The sequence below is a fragment of the Microcebus murinus genome, chromosome 7, assembly GCF_040939455.1.
Source record: "Microcebus murinus isolate Inina chromosome 7, M.murinus_Inina_mat1.0, whole genome shotgun sequence".
NCBI lineage: Eukaryota > Metazoa > Chordata > Mammalia > Primates > Cheirogaleidae > Microcebus > Microcebus murinus.
The window spans coordinates 25,142,921-25,164,807 of NC_134110.1; the positions used below are offsets into that span (position 1 = coordinate 25,142,921).

General features: G+C 47.0%; 1 protein-coding gene across 2 annotated transcripts in view; it reads right to left on the bottom strand.

Annotated features, from left to right (window-relative positions):
* Window positions 1–172: 172 nt before the first annotated feature.
* The window catches only part of HSF1 (heat shock transcription factor 1), a 31,901-nt gene continuing 10,186 nt past the window's right edge, over window positions 173–21,887 (bottom strand). The window contains exons 2-14 of one of the 2 annotated variants that reach the window (XM_012760241.2): window positions 6,356–6,464; window positions 5,742–5,878; window positions 5,436–5,560; window positions 3,662–3,737; window positions 3,512–3,573; window positions 3,294–3,390; window positions 3,070–3,206; window positions 2,651–2,938; window positions 2,043–2,129; window positions 1,131–1,236; window positions 994–1,059; window positions 835–904; window positions 173–750 (exon numbers count right to left, since the gene is read on the bottom strand). In XM_012760241.2, coding sequence (XP_012615695.1) covers window positions 545–750; window positions 835–904; window positions 994–1,059; window positions 1,131–1,236; window positions 2,043–2,129; window positions 2,651–2,938; window positions 3,070–3,206; window positions 3,294–3,390; window positions 3,512–3,573; window positions 3,662–3,737; window positions 5,436–5,560; window positions 5,742–5,878; window positions 6,356–6,464 — 1,566 coding nt within the window. In that variant the 3' untranslated portion in view covers window positions 173–544. The remainder of the gene's footprint in view (window positions 751–834; window positions 905–993; window positions 1,060–1,130; window positions 1,237–2,042; window positions 2,130–2,650; window positions 2,939–3,069; window positions 3,207–3,293; window positions 3,391–3,511; window positions 3,574–3,661; window positions 3,738–5,435; window positions 5,561–5,741; window positions 5,879–6,355; window positions 6,465–21,887) is intronic. The other variant, XM_012760244.2, reaches the window with a different exon arrangement.

Genomic DNA, 21,887 nt, shown 5'->3' on the forward strand with positions numbered 1-21,887 from the left:
AATAAAGGGCTGTGGGCACATTCTGGCCCTGGGGAGTCGGATGGGCACAGAGTGCCGTGAGCATCTTCCCCTCTCCGAGGAGGCCATCTTAACCCAGACCTTCTGTGACCTCCGTTGCCCTGCCATGCTCACTGCACACCCCCCCTCCAGACAGGAGAAACACACAGGAGGCCACAGTGTAGAGCCTGTGTTTATAGATCTCTGCCTGTCTCGTCCGTCCGTCCGTCTGTCCACCTGTGTGTATATATCTCTATGGAAGGGGAAAGGGCTCTTGTGTAAAAATCGAAAATACAATTCTGACTATGAACAACCTGCAGGATCAGTCCAAGTGTGACTGTGAGGAGGCAGATAGGCCCGTGGGACTCTCGCTCCTGACCACAGGCCCTGCCCAGCCCCAAGCCCCTCTTTCTGCCCACACTGGGGCTATGGTATTTGAACTGTGGTGCCCGAAGGCTGCAAGCCTGCCTTGCCTCCCCAGGACCAGCCCCGCACTGGGATGTGGGGGTTGGGCAAGCCACAGCCGACTGGCCCCCTCCTGGGGCCTCTAGGACACAGTGGGGTCCTTGGCTTTGGGAGGCTCAGACCCCATCAGCAGGGAGATGGTAGGGTCATCTGCATAGTCGTCCCCCTCAGAGAAGTAGGAGCCTTCTCCGAGCTCAAAGAGCACCGGCAGGTCTCCATTCCCAGTGTCCACAGGGCCGGGGTCCAACAGGAACAAGGGTTGCGCCGTGTAGTGCACCAGCTGCTTCCCTGCAGGGTGTAGTGGGGTCAGGGTGGTGGGCTGGGCAGGAGGTGGGGGTATAGGTGGGGAGTGGGGTATGGGGTGTGGCTCACCTGAGTCAGAGCTGCTGTTCTCAGCTTCAAGAGGCCTGGGGGGTTCCTGGGGAGACAGGAGCTCCTGGATCTGTAGGCATGGTGGTGGTATATACTATGGAGTGAGGGCTTCCACAGGTCATCCCCCCCACCCTGCCCTGCCCCTGCTTGCCTACGCACACTGGCCAGGCTGCTGTCAAGGTCAGGCAAGCTCATGTCGGGCACGGTCACTGAGGGGCTAAACAGCTGTGGAAGGAAGGAGGCCAGTCAGTGCCACACCTGTGAGCAGGGAGGGGCGGGGACAGGGGTAGACTCACGTCCAGCAGGGCGCTGGTGTCCACGCTGAAGCCATGGCTGGTCAGCATGGTCTGTAGGTTGTCCAGGTTGGAGTCCATGGCATCCAAGTGTTCACTGAGCTCGTTCCTGGCCCGGGATGAGTGGGCAGGTGAACCAGTGCCCAAGTCCCCCACCCAGATGCCCTCCTGCTGGAAAAGGGCTCCCTGTGGCTGTAGTCTCTCCCAAGCTGGGTCCCTCTCGATGCCTAGCATGGGCTAGAGGGAGACCACGTATGTGTGGATGGCCCGGAAGGCGGTGGTGAGCTCTGTGCCCTCCAACCATGGCAAGGAGGTGAAGGCCTGTGAGGCATTGGTATGGACTTAGGATGGGCCAAGGTGGCAGCAGGGGGCATGGGATGACTCAGCTCTAGAAATAGGATGTCGGGTATAGTTCTTCAGGCCTGATGAGGTTTGCTATTGCATTGAAAACCAAGTGAGGAGACGGGCAGGGAGTTGTGCTGTGTGTGGGTAGGTCAGCCCCTCCCCTGGCACTGCTGTGGGGGTGAGACTCAGGGTCTGGTGGCCATGACCAGGAAGGTCCTGGGGCACCAGGTACACCTGGGCCATGGGACGGGAAGCCAGGAGGCTCCTGGAGATGCTGCAGGCCTACCCCTCACTGAGAGGAAGGTCAGTCAGCATAGCAGCCCAGATCCTGCCTGCTGCAGTGGCCAAGACTGGGGCCTGTCCTTGTCACAATGACCTGGACCACTAGCCCGTGCCCAGGTTGTGAGGGCACGGCACCTGGTGGCCCTACCCAGATGCAGCGGGACCTGGGATGCTGTTCACCAGGCAGGGCCCATGACTTATGTTCAGACTGGGGTCTGGTCTGTGGCTGTGGGAGGGGCCCAAGCTCTGGCAGAGCCCTCCTCCCTCCCCAGTGGGGTCAGCGCTAACCCTGGCTGGACTCGGCCATGCAGAGAGGAAGAGGAGGGGCAGGGGAAGAGGCGGGCGACCCCAGACATCTGTGGAGTGCGAGCCAAACTGCAAGATACAAAGACAAAAGCCCCCCCCCCCCATTGCAGTCGGGGACTGGGCAGGCTCTGTGCCTGTCCTCGCTTGCTCAGCCTCCAGGCAAGGCCTAAGGGGTGGTCAAGGCCAGGCCTGCTCACCATCTCCTGCACCCATCTGGGAAGCATGACAGTTGCAAGGACCCTGTCACAAGAAAGGGTGACAGCAACAGCAAGGGCAGCTGAGAGAGCAGGTGTTACCAGGACACCTGGGCAGGTACCACCAGGCTGCCCTGCCATGCACCTTGGTCCCTGTGGCATCTGGGGATGTGGGGCAACCTGGTTGGTAGCCATGTCCCTCCCGAGCCCCAAGCTCTGATGAGGTCAAGGTTGGGGGCCAGGTCTGCCTTTCCTTGTCCCAGCAACCCCTGAGCCTGCAGGCCTGGGGGTCAGGGTGGGTGTCCTGCCTTGCTGGCTGCCTTGTATGCAGCCCTCCAGGATGGTCTGAACTAGAGCCCAAGGCTGTGCTCCAAGGCTGGGGTGGGCAGCACTCACTTGTCCAGGCAGGCTACGCTGAGGCACTTCTCAGGGGTGGAGGTGGGCAGGGGTGAAGGGGAATGGCCCCTGGCATCTGTGTGGCCCCCAGTGTTGGCATCTGTGAGGGCTGTGGCCGAGGCGGGGGTGGGCTCGCTCTCCCGCAAGATGGAGTCAATGAGGGCGGTCGGGGACAAGGGGGTGTCCACAGAGGACGGGTGTCCGGGACTCGCCTCCTCCACCTGAGGGCTCCGAGGCGGGCTGGAGGGCTCCTCCTTGACACGCACCAGGGGGCTGCCGGACAGGGGCCTGGACAGGGGTGGGTGGGGGCATGTCAGCAGGAGCCCCAGCTGGGCCCACCCCACTCCCAACTCCACCAAGGGCCCACAGGGGCTCCCCTAGTGGGGGGACAAGAGGGCTGGGGGTGACGTGGCTCCCACCTCTCGTCTATACTCCTGCCTGGGGAGGCCATGGGGCTGGTGGGGGCCAGCTCAGTGATGTCGGAGATTATGGGTCCGGAGCTGGCAACAGTTTCTGGGGGGTAGAGGCTTGAGCTGCTGTAGGCCGGAGATGGAGCCTGCAATCAAAGGCAGGAGGCCGCATGTGGCTTATGCTATGGCCATACCACCCCGATGCCCACCGACCCACGGTGCCTGGTGCTCACCGTGTAGGGGCCTGAGCCGTGGACGTGCTCCAGGGAGTACTGGCGGCCGTACTTGGGCACGGAATGTGCCGAGCTGCTGTCGTTCAACATCAGGGGGCTGCAGGGAAGGGTGGGGTTAGCTGCCTCCCCTGGCCTCAGCAGTACCTGGGACACAACTGACAGAGGACAGGGACCCCCTGGGTCCTGTGCAGAGGATGCAGGTGTCCCCAGAGCCTCACATCTTCCTCTTCACTCCCAGGATCCGGTTTGACTGCACCAGTGAGATCAGGAACTGAATGAGCTGTGGGTAGAGAGGATACAGTCATCCAGGCCCATTCGGGGGAGGGGGGGTCCCTGTTGGCCTGTTGGCCTGCCAGCCCTGCCTCTACCTTGTTGACGACTTTCTGCTGTTGGGCGTGCTTCTGCCGTAAGCTGGCCACCTCCCGCCACAGGGCCTCGTTCTCACTGAAACACACGAGGATGTGTCAGTGGGGTTGCAACCAGGCGCACCGGGCAGGGCTGGCCTGGTCCTCCCGGGGATAAGGATTGCCGTGTGAAGGGGCTGGGGAGGCCAGGGCTCTTCCTGGCCCTTCCCAGTGTGGCTGTATTCCAGAGTCACACAAAGGTACCCAATGGGGTGGCTGCAGAAGAGGCAGGCCCCCAGACAGGTGGCAGACCCTTGAACTCTGCCTCCCACCCCAGCATCTCTGCCCCATGGAGGCCCAAGGAGCGGGGTTCAGGGAGGACACTGGTAGCCCAGCTCTTCAGGCTGCAGAGCAACACATAGGGGGGTGTCCTATGCCTTGCAGGATGCTTGGGGCCTGCACCAGGCTCAGGTGTGGCTCACAGGTGGCCCTGTGCAATAGGGAAGAGTGGCCCCAGCACCGTCTTCCCCCACCAGGAATCAGGCCACGAGTGCACTCCCATTGCTCTGCTGATGGCCCAGCCATGCTGCCACATGTCTTCCTGACACACAATCATCCTTCCTGGCCTGATCTCAAGAGGCACCAGTGTTCTGGGCTGAGGACAGCCACCCTGGGGTTGGGGTTCCTGAGCCCTGAGGACCCCAAAGTGGGTAGAAGCAGATGCAAGCCAGCCTTCCTGGGTGGCCTTGCCTTAGTTTCTCAACTGCCAACCATGTGCTAGGCCCCTGCTAAGAGCTTCACCAGGGTCCTGGCTGAAGAGGGGGCTGTAGGGTGGGTTATGTGTGCCCAGACACATGCCAGGGGCAGAGGTTGCAGAAAGAATGCTCCAGAAACCTGAAGTGCTTCCCACCCCCAGGCCTGAGGTGCAGGTAGGTGGGAATAGATAGGGGCACCCTGCATGGTGTGATGCCTGGGGCAGCAGGAGTCATCAGAAGGGTGGGGAGGGTAGCAGGGAGCCAAACAGTCACAAGGCCTGCTGTGGCCAGTCTCTGCCACCCCTGGCCTCTGGGTGTGGGGGCTGCAGGGCAGCATCTGTGCACTCAAAAGCAGGCTGGCTGGTCCTGCTGAGCTTGGAGCCCAGCTGCCTAAGGCTGTGGGAGCCTAGCAGAGGCCAACCCTCCCAGGAATCAAGGACTGCCAGCAGGGGCATGGGGTGGGTGCCAAGCAGGGGCCCTTCCCAGTCTGATTCTTTTTTTTTTTTTTGAGACAGAGTCTCACTTTGTTGCCCAGGCTAGAGTGAGTGCCGTGGCGTCAGCCTGGCTCACAGCAACCTCAATCTCCGGGGCTCAGCGATCCTACTGCCTCAGCCTCCCGAGTAGCTGGGACTACAGGCATGCGCCACCATGCCCGGCTAATTTTTTTTTTGTATATATATTTTTAGTTGGTCAATTAATTTATTTCTATTTTTGGTAGAGACGGGGTCTCGCTCAGGCTGGTTTCGAACTCCTGACCTTGAGCAATCCGCCCGCCTGGGCCTCCCAAAGTGCTAGGATTACAGGCGTGAGCCACCACGCCCGGCCCCCAGTCTGATTCTGTATTTAGAGAATGGTAGGCCCAAGGGCTGTCACAAAAGCCACAGAAAACAGGGCTAGGGAGGGGACAGGCTCTGCACAGAGGTGGTGAGGGTGGAGGCTGCAAACCCTTCGCCCAGGATAGGGCCTCCTTCCCCAACAGCATGCACAGCCTCATTGGGGTCCCCAGACAAGGCACTGCCCACCCTCCCTGGTGCAGGACCTACTGCTTCATGGCCAGGAGCTTGGAGTCCATGCACTCTTGCCTGCCCTTCATCAGCTGCACGTCCGTCAGCAGCTTAGTGACGCTGTCCTGGCGGATCTTCATGTCCTCGCTCTTCAGGGTGGACACCTGGATCCCGAGGGGGAGAAAGAGTCACTGAAGTGGCCAGAGCTTGGCAAGCTCCCAGGCTGCAGCCCCACCCAGGGAGGGGGCAGGGCCTGGGACATAGCTGGAAAAGTCATGAAAGGTGTGGCCAGGACAGCTGCAGGGAGGTCTGGGGGAGGAGGCTGGGCAGAGGCTGGCAACTCACACTGGTCACTTTCCTCTTAATATTCTCCAGGAGCTGCTCCTGGCCACGCAGGAAACAAGGGTGCTGGAACTCAGTGTCGTCCCTCTCAGGCTTGACCAGGCCACCCTGCTCAATGTGGACCACTTTCCGGAAGCCGTCTGCACATAACGAGTGGATGTAGCACTGCCTAAGGCCTAGGGACCAGACCCCCCCCTGTGACAGCCTGGCCACTGCTCCATAGCAAGCAATGAGCAGTTCCTGAAGGGCTACACTGGTGTGGCCCTGGCTAGACTCCACGCTATCCACTCAGAGCTTGTGCCTGGGTGGTCTTAGTCTAAGGGAGATCCATGTCCCCACATCTCCCCTCCCTGATGCATGTGGGAGTGTGGCTAGGGCTTCACAGCTCTTCTCTGGGGACCCTAGGTTCACACCCACAAAAACCTTTCCCTCAAGGAAGAAGTGCCCACCCTAGGCCCCCAGCTTTCAGGGCTCCACGCCATGCTCTTGGCCACCGCAGAGGGTTCAGTCCTTCACACTCAGGGTGGGTCAGCTTCTCCACACCCCAGGCTGGCTGCCTAGTACCTCTGAGCAGGGGACCCTCGCCCCCACAAGCCCGGTGGGGTAGGCACACTCACACATGTTGAGCTGCCGCACGAAGCTGGCCATATTGTTGTGCTTGAAGTACTTGGGCAGCACCTCCTTGGCGAACTGGCCCTGGTCGAACACGTGGAAGCTGTTCCCGCTCTGCCAGGAGACACATGGATGGGTCATGTGTGGTGGAAAGACACAGAGGTATCTGTGCCCTGAGGGGACCCCTCCCCATGAGTCGGGTAGCTCACATTCCTAACCCCACAGGGCTGGGGCCACAGGGGGACCCAGAAGGGCTGGTGAGAATTCACCCCTCAGTATCTGCACTGAGGCACAGGTCTGGGTGGTGGCCAGATGCTCAGTTTACATTCATGAGACACCCATAGCACTTGGAGCCCATTCTCTAGAGGATCAGTATTTAGTTTTAATCGGCAAGTTTTCCTTAAGAACAGCTAAGACCCCAAATTGAGGCAGCCAAAGATATGGGAATCTAATTTCTGTTACATTGAAGGAAATACAATTGTTTTCAGAAATACAAACTTTACTCCTCTTTCGGCACGTAAGACAAGAAATATCGACTGTCAGAAAGTGCATACACGGGAGCTGACCAGGCAAGAGTCTTTGCTGGCTGCAGTCATGGTGGCTCAGAGAAGGCGCCAAGATGGAAGGATGGAGAGGCCCAGAGCAGGGCCAGAGAAGAGCATGCAGGGCGTCTGCACAGGAGTGGGGGCGACTGAGCTAGGTAATGCACCAATTAAAGACAGAGCAGGCTTCTCCCTGCTGAAGAAGGGAGTTACAGCTGGGGACAGGGGAAAGCCAAAAGGCCCCTGTGGTGTTGGACTAGAACTGGAATACTGCTCTTCAATATAGAAAGACAGGAGAATAAACATGGGTGTGAACATGTGAGGGGAATGGGAACAGCATAGAAAGGGGCTCCAAAGCAGCAAGGGGAAAGCTGGTAAAAATGTTAGTCAACTTTTCCAGAATGCTGAACATTAATGGAAGAATTGCAAGCAGTACGGGGAATGTTTATTCAAGAAAAGCAGTTGGAGCTCAATAAGAACAGTGAGCACTGTGGTATTTTACCCTGACCTGTTCCTGTTCTATCTCAGCTGCAATCACTGGAACCAGTGACCTGGCAGCCCCTGGGGGAGGAGGGCCCAGAGCTCCTTCAGGCCTTGCATGGCAGCACCCTGGGAGCTCCCACTTCTCAGGCTGTCTTGGATTTGACTTGAAGCTCTCCCAATGCAGAAAAGCCTTTTCCTAGGAGTGCTTGTTGAAACAGCTGGAGACAATTTTTAAATGCTGTGGCTGCCTAAGGCAGTGTGTAACAGTTGGGGACAACAGAACACTTAAAAGAAAAAGCTGGAGAATGAAGTATCACTAAAGGCTCTGAAAAATCCCCAGGAACCCAGAAGCCATGTTCATGAGCAGACCTGTGCTCTCATTGAGGAAAGTCATGAGGAAGCCCTAAGCTGTCACCTCTGGCTGACCTTAAGGCTCTGTGTAAGCACCAAGGGAAAGCTAAAAGGTCTGTCAACCATCTGGCGGAGTACTGAAGGTGTGCCCCAACATAGAGTCCTCCCAAAAAGACTGGAAGATTCATTGCCCCTAGGCTCTTTAGGAGCACCAATCCAGAAAAGCCACCAAAGTACAGTTGCAACAAACTGTAACAGCAATGAATCCTGGGAAATGGGAGAATCTGAGCTCCAGAGTTGCCACATTATATTAATTAGAAATCTAGTTTTCAACAAAAATTATGAGATGTGCAAAGAAAGAAGAAGGTATGGCCTATATACAGGGGGAAAAAAAAAGGCAATCAAGAGAAACTGTCCTGGAAGAAGCCCAGACCCTGGACTTACTAGACAAAGATTTTAGGTCAACTATTTTAAATATGTTCAAAGAACTAAAGCAAACCACATCTAAAGAACTGAAGTAAGAGAATGATACCTCACCAAATAGAGAAAATCAATAAAGAGACAAAAATTATAAAAAAGCATTAAACTGAAATTCTGGAGTTGAAAAGTATAATAACTCTTCAGAGTTATTATAAAAGTTCTCCAGAGGGGCTCAAGTGCAGATGTGAGCAGGGAGAAGAAGGAATCGGCAAACAGGAAGATAGGTCAATTGAGATCATCCAGGTTGGGGAAAAAAAGAAAAAAAGAAAGAATAAAAATGAACAGAGCCTCAGAGACCTGTAAGACATCATCAAATGTACGACATATACATAATAGGAGTCTTTGAAAAGTGATAGGGACAGAAAAAAATATATGAAGAAAAAAATGCCCCAAATCTCCACTAATTTGATGAAAAAATATCTAGGAAGCTAAACAACTCCAAGTAGGATAAACTCAAAGAGATTCCCAACTAGACATTTCATAATCAAACTAGCAAAAGCAAAAGGCAAAGTAAGACTCTTGGAAGAAACAAGAGAATAGACTCATTGTAAAAAAGGAATCCTTAATAAGATTAACAGCCAATTTCTCATCAGAAACCATGAAGCCAGAGACAGTGAGATGACATATTAAAAATGTTAAAGAAAAAACCCTGTCAGTCAAGAATTCTAAATCCAACAAAACTATCCTTTGAAAATGAAGGAGAGATTTCCACTTCTGGGATGGCAGTGTCAGGAGCTTTGTGGAAGCAATTCCCAGTGAAACAAGCAAAACTTATTTAAGTCTCTGGCAATTGTCCTAAAAGCATATGACAAATAACAAAAACATTTACTCAATAAAATCTGTTGAAACTTGGTAAGAACAGTGAGCATCTGTGGTATCTGAGCTATAACCCACTCTCTCCCAGCTCACCATGGTGGACACTACATTCTGGAAATGTGGGGCCAAGATGGGGATCCCTCAGTTCCCAGTCCAAGCTTACTGTATGTCACTTGGATGGGCAGACAATCAGAATTTCTCATCCTCTCCAACTCCAAGTTGAAGAGACTAAATTCCTGCTGAGTGTGACCAAGTAGTCAGAGTTTTTCTTCCTCCGCCTTGCCCCTACTCACAGAATGCAGGCTCTACCTCAGACACAGCAGGCTGAGAGAATACTGGGACTCTGATCACCCTCCTGCCAGTCTGCATGCAGAGGAGAGTATGCATGCTGAGAGAGTCAAGCTGAGTAGGCCAGAGGCCACTGCCCTGCCCTGTACCCAGAGTAGTGGCTCAGAGAAATTTGCCCAGGAAGAGGAAGTCCATAAGGGAAGAGCTCTAAAGGTTTCCCCAAGGAAACTCACTTTATCCCAAAGTTCAAGCCCAAGAGTGCTCTTAAAAACAGTAACTCCTCTAAATTAATAGTAACGAGTTAGACTACAGCCTCAAAAACTACCACAGCCCAAAAAAAAAAAAAAAAAAAAAAAACCCACAGAACCCCCCCAACAATTCGACAATACTGCCCTGAAAAATCCCAAAACAAAAAATAAAACCCCAGCACTACTCAAATTTAACTGAAGCAGATTGCTGAAAAATTTGTGCCCCAGAGCACCGTCAAAAACAATAGAGTGGTGGTGAACACTTTGCTGTTCTGGACAAAAACAACAACAACAAAAAACAACAATAGAGTGGCTGGGCGTGGTGGCTCACACCTGTAATCCTAGCGCCTCTGGGAGGCTCAAGGTCAGGAGTTCGAAACCAGCCTGAGCAAGAGCGAGACCTGTTTCTATTAAAAACAGAAACAAATGAATTGGCCAGCTAAAAATATATACAAAAAATTAGCCAGGCCGGGCGCTGTGGCTCACGCCTGTAATCCTAGCTCTTGGGAGGCCGAGGCGGGCGGATTGCTCAAGGTCAGGAGTTCAAAACCAGCCTGAGCAAGAGCGAGACCCCGTCTCTACTTAAAAAAAAATAAAAATAAAAAAAAAGAAAAAAAAAAATTAGCCAGGCATTGTGGCGCATGCCTGTAGTCCCAGCTACTCCAGAGGCTGAGGCAGGATTGCTTGAGCCCAGGAGTTTGAGGTTGCTGTGAGCTAGGCTGACGCCATGGCACTCACTCTAGCCTGTGCAACAAAGTGAGACTCTGTCAAAAAAAAAAAAAAAAAAAAAGGAAGGAAGGAAGGGAGGGAGGGAGGGAGGAAGGAAGGAAAATTAGCCTGGCGGTTGTGGCACACACCTATAGTCCCAGCTACTGAGGAGGCTGAGGCAGGAGCATTGTTTGAGTCCAGGAGTTTGAGGTTGCAGTGAGCTGTGATGACACCACACTGCACTCTAGCTGGGGGGACAGAGCAAGACTCAGACTAAAAAAAAAAATAGTGGGACACCTTTAACCACTTCGGTACAGCGCTCACCGGCCATGAAACCTTGCCCACAACTGGCACTCACAGTCCACACGACAGTTTGTGTTATGCATTGACAACGGATCCGTTTTGCTCTTGTGTGATTAGGAAAGCTTTAAAGTACTGAAAGCTTATTTTACTTTACAGGCAGCTTTACTTGTAATGCAAATCAGAATAGGTAACATATACATATATGTTTTTATTATGTTATTTTTAAATGTTCACAATTTTATTTTGATAAATGAAAAATTAGAAAAGTCATATCACGGCTGTCGGCTAAAGTCGATGCTCGGCTCATCTATGTCTATCAACTATAGTCGATGCTTGGCTGTGTGCGTTCATCTGTGGCTGTCACTATAGTCAATGCTCATACCGAACTGGTTAATTACACCAGCATACATGTAATAGGAGTACCATAAGGAAAGGAGAACCAGAAAAAGTATTCAAAGAAGTAAGGCCTGAAAACTCCCAAAATTTACTAAAAAAAAATTCATGAATATGGTATGTCTCTATTTACTTCAATCAATTTTCTTTGTTTTATAATTTTATGGTTTTTGCATACAGATATGTACACGGTTTATTAGGTTTACACTTAAGTGCTGCCCAGGCTGGAGTGCAGTGGCACCATCATAGCTCACAGCAACCTCAAACACCTGGGCTTAAGTGATCTCCTGCCTTAGCCTCTGGAGTAGTTAGAATTACAGTCACTTGCCACCACACCCAGTTTATTTTTCTATTCTTTTTTTGTAATGACAGGGTCTTGCTCTTGCTCAGTCTGGTCTCAAACTCCTGGCTTCAAGCAACCCTCCCGCCTCTGCCTCCCAAAATTCTAGGATTACAGGTTTGTCAAGTGATTTTTTTTAAAGCAATTATAAATGGGATTTTAAAAAATCAATTTCCTATTGTTCACTGCTGATATGCAGAAGACTGACAGATTGTGTATTAACCTTCTATCTAGTAACCTTGCAACTCATTCATTAGTTCCAGGAATATTTCTGTAGATTTGTTGGGATTTTCTATGTGAACAATCATGTTATTTGTGAATAAGGATAGTTTTATTTTTTTTTCTCCAATATGTATTCCTTTTATTTCCTTTTCTTATTATACTGGATAGGACTTCTAGTACAATGCTGAATAGGACAGCTGCAAAAAGATATCATGGCCTATTCCTGATTTTTAGGGAGAAAGCATTCAGTCTTTTATCATTAAATACACTGTTAGGTATAGATTCTTTAGACACTTTTGTATCGGGTAAAGGAAGTTCCCTGTTATTCCTAGTTTTCTGAGGCGTTTTTTTTTTTAAATGTGATGAATGTTAAATTTTGTAAAATTCTTTTTTGGATAAATAATATGATTATGTAGTTTTTCTTCTGTAGACTGCTGATATAGTGGATTATATTGATTTTTATTTTATTTATTTCATTTTTTTTTCTTTTTTTTGAGACAGAGTCTCACTCTGTTGCCTGGGCTAGAGTGCTATGGTGTCAGCCTAGCTTACAGCAACCTCAAACTCTTAGGCTCAAGTGATTCTCCTGCCTCAGCCTCTTGAGTAGCTGGGACTACAGGCAAGTGCCACCGCGCCTGGCTAATTTATTATATATATAATTTTTTTTTTTTTAGTTGTCCAGCTAATTTCTATTTTTTTAATAGAGACGTGGTCTCAATCTTGTTCAAGCTGGTCTCGGACTCCTGTGCTCAAATGATCCACCTGCCTCGGCCTCTCAGAATGCTAGGATTACAGGTGTGAGCCACCGCGCCTGACCTATTTTTTTTCATTTTTTAATTTCAGCATATTATGGGGGTACAAATGTTTAGGTTATGTATATTGCCTTTGCCCCACCCACGTCAGAGCTTCAAGCGTGTCCATCCCTCAGATGGTGCGTACCACACCCATTATGTGTGAATATACCCATATCCCCTCCCTCCCTGATTTTTAAATGTTGAGCCAGCCTTGCATTCTTGGGAAAAATCCCATTTGCCGTGACATTAATTTTTATATAAAAAAGACTATATTTAGAAATATATTACTATTATTGTATATAATGCTGAATTGATTTGATAATATTTTGTAGATGTTATAAAAGATACTGGTTTGTAGTTTTCTTGGATGATTTTTTTGCTTAATATTGGCCTCACAAAAGGAATTGTAAAGTGTTTCCTCCTCTGCTAACTTCTGGAAAAGATTGTATAAAATTGGTGTTATCTCTCCTTCAAATGTTTGAATATGCCAGTGAAATAATTGGGCTTAGAGATTTCTTATTTGGAAGATTTACAACTATGAATTCAATTTCTTTAATAGTTTTAGGACTATTAATGTTATCTCTCATCTAGTGTGAGTTTTTGGTAGTTGGTAGTTTTCAAGGAATTGGTCACTTCATCTAACTTGCCAAATTTACATTCATAGAGTTGTTTATAGTATTTCCTTGTCTGCGGGTCAGTAGCGATGTATCTTCTTTCCTTCCTGATTTTGACAATTTACATCTTTTCTTTTTTCTTTTGTTATTCATGCTGTAAGCTCATCAATTTTTTTTTTTTTTGAGACAGAGTCTCGCTTTGTTGCCCAGGCTAGAGTGAGTGCCATGGCATCAGCCTAGCTCACAGCAACCTCAAACTCCTGGCTCAAGCAATCCTGCTGCCTCAGCCTCCCAAGTAGCTGGGACTACAGGCATTCACCACCATGCCCGGCTAATTTTTTGTATATATATTAGTTGGCCAATTAATTTCTTTCTATTTATAGTAGAGACGGGGTCTCACTCTTGCTCAGGCTGGTTTCGAACTCCTGACCTTGAGCAATCCGCCCGCCTCAGCCTCCCAGAGAGCTAGGATTACAGGCGTGAGCCACCGCGCCCGGCCTAAGCTCATCAATTTTTAAAAATCTTTTCAAAGAATCAGGTTTTGGGTTCATTTGTCATATCGTTTTCTATTTCATTTATTTCTTCTGCTGCCTTTATTACTTCCTTTCTTCTCTTGTTTTGGGTTTACTTTGCTCTCTTCCCCTACTTTATTAAAGTAGAGGCTTAGAAAGCCATTCTCTTTGTCTATTATACCAATAGTCACTTATCGGTATAATTTCATTTATCATTATCATATATTAGGTACATGTATATGTTATACTTTTACACAACAGGAAGCACAATAGGCTTGTTTACACCAGCATCACCACAAACACACGAGTAATGCACTGCGTTATGACATCAGTAGATATTTTTCAGAGCCATTATAAACTAAACCCTTTGCACTCAGATGTCGAGTGTGACTCGACACGGTTAGCATCAGTAGCAGCTCATATGTCGAGCCACACTCGACACACAGTTTCACTGCAGGGGGGATTTTTGTCTATTTTTCCAGTATCTTTTCTTGTTTTCATTAGCATGAAAGGACAAGTAAAATGTAAATGCAGAGATGGTACACTAACTTCCAGGGGTAGATTATTATCCACTAACTTAGAGCCACATTTAGATGGAAAGCTCCATATAATGACACCTTACCCTAACAAAAAACACAAAGATTGTGTTGTTTGTTCTAACAGAAAAATCAAAGGAGGAAGAAGAGAGACGATTTATATTTGCGAAACATGTGAATGTAAACCAGGTCTTCATGTGGGTGAATGTTTCAAAAAATATCACACCATGAAAAATTATAGAGATTAAAATTACTCTATGAATGTATCAATAATCTGAAATATACAAAAATCCAAATAAATAAGTTTGTATGAGAAGAAACTCCAGTTTTTTATTCTACTGCCGCGCTTTATAAAATCTGGGATATTTAAAAAATTAAATCCCAAGTAGAATAAAGGAATCGAGAAAAAAGTAAGCGAGTACAAAGGGTTAAGGGCCTATTGTTGTATATGTGGTTCCTCTTTGAGTGATATATTGTTATGTGGCACATGGCTATATATCTTTTTTTCATCCTTTTATTTTTAACCTAATTGTATTGTTACATTTGACATGAGTTTCTTTGAGACAGCTTTTAGTTGAGTCATTAAATAAAAATCCATTTTATCTTCTAGTTGATGTGTTTAAATGAGGGGTAGGTAAACTTTTCACTAAAAAAAAAAAAGTAAATATTTTAGTCTTGGGCCATATGGTCTCTGTTGCAACTACTCAACTCTGCTGTTGTAGCACAAAAGTAGCCATAGAAAAAGCTTAATAAATGGATGTGGCTGTTTCAATAAAACTTACAAAAAACAGTCAATCCATGGGTTTGCTGACTTCTTTATGTTCTGGCTGTGTTATGTATTACATCTACATACGTTGAAAATTCCATCAGACAATGCCATTATACACTGGTTCTAACTATCACACACATTTTAAAGAAGAGAAGACTAGTTTTAATTTACATATAGTTAATTCTATATAAATAGAGTCACCATTTCTGTTCATTTTCCTTCATTTCTGATGTTCCAAGTTTCCATCTGGTATCATCAACCTTTTGTTTGAAGAATTTCCTTTAGTAATTATTTTAGAGTAGGTTTTCTAGCAACATATTTTTATAGTTTTCTCTTCTTTAAGGATGGCTTAACCTCACCTTTGTAACACTGAAAGATATATTCCCTCGAATACAGAATTCTGAGTTGACAGTTCTTTTCATTCATTCTATTTCCTTCTGGCTTCCATGGTTTCTGATGAGAAACTTACAGTCTTGTGAGTCATTGCTGTCTTATCAATAATGTGTTGTTTTTCTGTGGATTCTTTCAGAATTTTAAGTTTGTCTTTAATTTTCAGAAGTTTGGTTATGATGCATCTTGGTGTGAATTTCTTTGGGTTTATCCTTTTTGAGGTTTGCTGAATTTCTTGAATTTATCAGTTTATATCTTTTACATAATTTATAAGTTTTCAGTCATTATTTCTTCAAATTTTTTTTTCCCTGCATTTCTACTCTTCTTTTGGGACTCCAATGACACAAACATCAGACCTTTAGGTACTGTCCTAGTAGTCTCTGAAGTTCTGTTCACTTTTTCTACCAAACTTTTTTCTTTCTGCTGTTTAGATTGAGATATTGTCAATTGAGATATTGTCAACTCTAATGTCAAGTTCATTGACTTTCCTCTGTCATTTCCATTTTGCTATTCACCCCATCTAGTATTCCTTATTTTGGTTATTATAATTTTTAGTTCTAAAGTTTCAATACAGTTCTTATTTGTAGGTTGTATTTCCTTGCAAAGTCTTTCTTTATATTCATTTCAAGAGTGTCTATCCTTACTTTGTGTGACATTTTTATAATAGCTACTTTGAAGTTGTTGTCAGACAATTCCACTATCTGTGCCATCTTAGCCATTGGCATCTTTTTGTCTCTTTTCCCATGTGAATTGAGATTTTCCTGGTGTGTATGTATGTTGAGTAATAGGTTATATCTTGGTGTTATGTGTTGAATTATGTACCCTCTATCATATACACAAAAGATATGTTCAAGTCTGAACCCACAGTACCTCACAAAGTAACTGCATTTGGAAACACGGGTGCTGCAGATGTAAACAGTTAACATGAGGTCACATTGGAGAAGAGTGGGCCCCTAATTTAAGATGACTGACGTCCTCTAAGAAGACAGCCATGTGAGATACACAGGGAGACTGTGAACTGACAACAAAGGCAAAGACTGGGCCATGTGGCTATAGGCCAAGGAATGCCAAAGACTGACAGAAACCAGCACAAGCTGGGACAGGCAAGGAACAGTCCCCTACTATAGGCTCAAAGGGAGCATGCCATGGATATCAGACTTCTAGTATCCTGAACTGTGAGATAAAAATTTCTGTTGTTTTCAGAAACCTAATTTGTGGTTCTTTGTTATGGCACTCATATGAAACTAATACCTGGACATGGTGAATGTTTTGTTGGGAGTTAGCGTCTTGTTTAACTCCTACAGAGAAGGTTTTTTTTTTTTTTTTTTTTTTGACAGAGTCTCACTTTGTTGCCCAGGTTAGAGTGAGTGCCGTGGCGTCAGCCTAGCTCACAGCAACCTCAACTCCTGGGCTCAAGCAATCCTCCTGCCTCAGCCTCCCAAGTAGCTGGGACTACAGGCATGCGCCACCATGCCCGGCTAATTTTTCTATATATATTAGTTGGCCAATTAATTTATTTCTATTTGTAGTACAGACGGGGTTTTGCTCTTGCTCAGGTTGGTTTCGAATTCCTGAGCTCAAACGATCTGCCCGCCTTGGCCACCAGAGAGCTGAGAATGTTGATATTTCTGTTTTACCTGGCAATCAACCTGGTTGGGCACAGGTCATACATTCTGAGTGGTCTTCTGCAGGCCTCTGTGACACTATCAAGATTCGCCCCGTGTGCACCACCTAGTGGCCAGTCTGGCATCTGGGCAGTGTTGTGTACCCGAGTTCAAAGTACCAGGAATGTTTGGAATCAACTAATGTGCATACACATGCATCCCTGGCTGAGCCCAGGAGTTTATACACAGCCCTATGGGATCACCTGCCCAAGCTACTCCCTCTCTGCAATTTCCACAGTACTTTCAAGTTCCCTGGGGCTCTATTTTTTAGTTCTCTGGCCAAAGAGCTAGGGTTTAACTTTGTCCACTCTGCTGTGCACCTCTTGAGAATGCTTTTCTGTCTGTGTTACATGGAGCGGGGAGACGACAAAGGGAGAAATCAATGGGTGTCCACCTTGGCCTCTTGGGAACACAGCTCCTCTGTTCACAGAGGAAGGAACCCCTCAAGAGTTTTAGGTGCTGGTAGGCCTCTACTGCTACCATTGTCACTGCCATTTTCTACAGCTGGGGTGTGAGATAATGGAGGGGGGAAAGAGAGAAAAAGGAGAGGAGGCCGGGCGCGGTGGCTCACGCCTGTAATCCTAGCACTCTAGGAGGCCGAGGCGGGCGGATTGCTCGAGGTCAGGAGTTCGAAACCAGCCTGAGCAAGAGCAAGACCTCGTCTCTACTATAAATAGAAAGAAATTAATTGGCCAACTAATATATATAGAAAAAATTAGCCGGGCATGGTGGCCCATGCCTGTAGTCCCAGCTACTCGGGAGGCTGAGGCAGGAGGATTGCTTGAGCCCAGGAGTTTGAGGTTGCTGTGAGCTAGGCTGATGCCACGGCACTCACTCTGGCCTGGGCAACAAAGCGAGACTCTGTCTCAAAACAAAACAAAACAAAACAGGAGAGGAATTACTTCATTCTCTGAGCATGTGGAGACCCTTTTCTACTTCTCTAACTATGGTTAGAGGGCATTTCCTAGAGCTTTCTTTGTCCATGCCAATACCCACTTTGGGGCTTTGGGTATATTAAATCCAGGCCAGGGTATTGAAAGGAACAAAAATAGTAATCTCACCATCAGTTTGGTGGCACTTCAAATTCTGGTATTCCCTGCCAAACTACATGTTACTATTTACTTTTTGGAATCCTCAAATCGTCTCTATATCCTGTGTCAAAGTGTTATAGTTGCATTAAGTGAGAGAGACAGGATGTAGGGTGCTTACTCCATCTTATCTGCAACCAGCATATCCTTCCCCTCCTCAGAATGAAGAATTGGCAAACCTTTTCTTTTTTGGTAAAACATCAGATAGTAAATATTTCTGTCTTTGTAGGCCATGCGGTATCTGTTTCTCTGTACTGAACTCTGCTGTTCTATATAGCATAAAAGCAGCCAAAGACAATATGTAAGTAAACAAATGTGATTGTGTGCTAATAAAACTTTATTTACAAAATGGGCAGTGGCTAGATTTAGGTCATAGGGGGAAGTAAGTTGACACCTGCCTTCGATCATAAGTTGTTGAGCTTCTTGTGTTGCTTTGAGAAGTCCAAAGCTATGTGATTTCTAATTCTTTGTATGAGAACTGTTCCTCCCTCCAACCCTTAAAAAATGTTAGGACAATAATGACCTTCCCTTTGTTCCCAGGATTCTGAGATTTCACTTTTCACCATGATGAGCTTTGTGATGGGTCTTCTTTTGTATTTATTGGTAGAGAGCTAGGAGGCTCTTAGATTGTTCAGTTCTAGGGAATTTTCCTGACTTTCTCCTTTTATAATAGTTCTCTTACATTTTCTCTCTTTTTTTCTTTCTAGGACTTCTATTAGGTAGATATAATAGTTCTTGAACCGATCTAATTATCTTAAATATTTGCTCTTGTTTTTCATATTTTTTTGTTCTAGTATCTGGATTATTTTCCCAACCTTCTTTTAACCATTTTAATAAATTGTCTATATTTGCCACCGTATTTTTAATTAAGAATTTTGTTTTCTGGTGTTCTTAAAAAAAAAATTGTTTTCTGAATGGTCTTGTTTCACCGATACAATATTTTCTTCTATCTGACAATTTTTTTTTTTTTGCTTCACTTTTGTTAGAAGCTTTCCCATAGGTGTGACAATCCTTGTGCGAAATGAAACCCTAAGCCCCACCACCAACTGAATGGACTCCCTTTTGTCAAGGGGATCCCAGAAAATCCTAAAGCTGAGTTGCTGGCCCTAATAGGGGAGGTCAGACTTGCCTCTTAATGCCCCCTCCCTTTTTGGAGGTATCCTTTGTAACAGTGAGATGCTAAATCATTAACAGGCCTAAGGCTATACAAGACAAAGCTTAAAGCACACTTGTAGACAAAGCTTCATTTCTTTAACCAATTATAAATCAAAGAATCTTTAAACTCATCTATAGCCTGTAAGTCCCCATCTCTCTTGAGATGTCCTGCCTTTTCGGGCCAAACCAATGTATGCCCTCTACATATTGACTCAGAGTCTTCATGAATGTATAAAACCATTTTCTCAGGACCTCTTGAGACCATGTGCTCTGGGCCAGTTACACACATTTGGCTTAGAACAGGCGTCCTCAAACTACGGCCTGCGGGCCACATGCAGATGTTTTTGCCCATTTGTTTTTTTTTTTTTTTGAGACAGAGTCTCGCTTTGTTGCCCAGGCTAGAGTGAGTGCCGTGGCGTCAGCCTAGCTCACAGCAACCTCAAACTACTGGGCTCAAGGGATCCTCCTGCCTCAGCCTCCCAAGTAGCTGGGACTACAGGCATGTGCCACCATGCCCGGCTAATTTTTTGTATATATTAGTTGGCCAATTAATTTCTTTCTATTTATGGTAGAGACGGGGTCTCGCTCTTGCTCAGGCTGGTTTCGAACTCCTGACCTCGAGCAATCCACCCGCCTCGGCCTCCCAGAGAGCTAGGATTACAGGCGTGAGCCACCGCGCCCGGCCTGCCCATTTGTTTTTTTTACTTCAACATAAGATATGTGCAGTATGCATAGGAATTTGTTCATAGTTTTTTTTAAACTATAGTCCGGCTCTCCAACGGTCTGAGGGACAGTGAACTGGCCCCCTGTTTAAAAAGTTTGAGGACCCCTGGGTTAGAATAAACCTCTTTAAATTATTTTATAGAGTTTGGGTCTTTTTCCATTAACACTTGCTTGTTCATTCATATTACAGAAGAGGCTGGGCACTTGTTTTATTGGAGGGTGATCTGCTTGGTTGGTTCACAGCTATAAGTATCCAAAGGTCTTGTTGCCTAGGCTAGTAATTTTCTTTCTTCCAAGATGAATTCTATAACCCCCTGCCTGAAGGGCATAATCTTAGTTGTCGGCATTTGTTTAGTGCCAACTGTGGGAACAGGGTTGGGAGAAGGGCTTCCTTCATCATGAAAACAGTTACCAAGTCCCCTCACTTTCTGTCCTGTACCCTGGCCCTTGCTTGGCCTGGGTGTGCCCAAGTCCAGCATCCAGCAGGCCAAAGCTTCCATTATCCTGATAGGGTAAAGGAGGTTCAGGTTTGTAAAAACTATGTCCATTGTCTTGAAAAGTAGCTGGCATCTCTAATCCCCAAGTATTTAGGGGCTCCATGAATGAGTCATCTGATTTGAGGTGTGTCCCAGGCTGCCTACTTGCTTAGCTTGCTTCTTTCTCTGGTCTGCTAAGTGGTTTTTATCTTCCAGAATAGCTCCTGCGTTTCTATCCCTGTCCTCCCAGTCTTCGTGGTACTATGCCCCCACTTTTTTTTTTTTTTTTTTTTTGAGACATGGTCTTGTTCTGTCACCCAGGCAGAGTGGGTGTGCCTGGGGTGTGCCTGGAGTGCAATGACATGATCATAGTTCACTGCAATCTTGAATTCCTGGGCTCAAGCCATCTTCTTGCTTCAGCCTCCCAAGTAGCTGAGACTACAGGCACTCACCACAATGCCTGGCTAATTTTTAAAAACTTTTTTCATAGAGATGGGGTCTTTCTATGTTGGCTGGGCTGGTCTTAAACTCCTGGCCACAAGAGATCCTCCTGCCTTGGCCTCCCAAAGCACTGGGATTACAGGCAAGAGCCACCATGCCTGGCCTATGCTCCCTGCTTTTAAAATTTAAACTCTATATACTAATTTAGTAAGTTTTAACCAGAAATCCTAGGTACTCCATAAATGTTACCTCATTTAATCCTCACGAGCAACTGACTTCAGAGAAGAGTAAGGCTTTGAGGAGATTGGAAGAGGCTTGCCCAGGTCCCACATTCAGCTGCACAGCCAGGACCCAAGCCTGTGGCAGCCTGTGGAGAGAGAACATGTCCTTTCCGCTCTACCCAGAACTCGAGACAGACCCACATTTTAGGGGTGGAAAGAGGAACCAGAGGAGACTAAGAAGAAACCATGAGGGAGATTAGAGGTTAACCAGGAAAGGCATAAGGACTTGTCAAGGAGCAAAAGGAGTCACCAGATCACTCTTCCAGAGTGGCTGTGTGGGGAAGCAGCAGCAGGTGGTGGCAGTTCATACTGAGGCAGGAGCAGGCACACAGGAGGGTTTAAGTAACAAGACAAGTGCTTGGTGGGCTACTGGGGAATGTGCCTAGTGTAGAAGCTGGAGAAATGAGGGAAGAAAGGACCAGCCCTCTGGGACTCCACATTCTCCTGACATCTTACATGGAGGTGATCCCCAGGGGGCATCCATCACCCACCAGTGACTTAACCCTCATGCTGTCTCTACCCTCAGGCTGGACTCTGGGCTGAGCACTACACCTGCTTTTTAGGTATCTCCACATGGCTGACCATCAAGGACTCCCCTCTCCCACCTTTCTAAAAAGGAAGATATAATTAATAAACAGTAAACTCTATCATTTTAAGTACATAGCTTAATCAACTTTCCACATACAGCTGATTAACCACCATTACAAGCAAGGAACAAAACATACTTTTATCATACCAAAAAGTACCCTATATCCCTTTGCAGTCAATCTCTTCCCTTCATCCCCAGTGAACTACTGATCTCAATTTTGTACCTACAGTTTTGCTTTTTCCAGAGTATCATATAAACGGAATCATACAGCATATGGCCTTTTTTTTTTTGAGACAGAGTTTCGCTTTGTTGCCTAGGCTAGAGTGAGTGC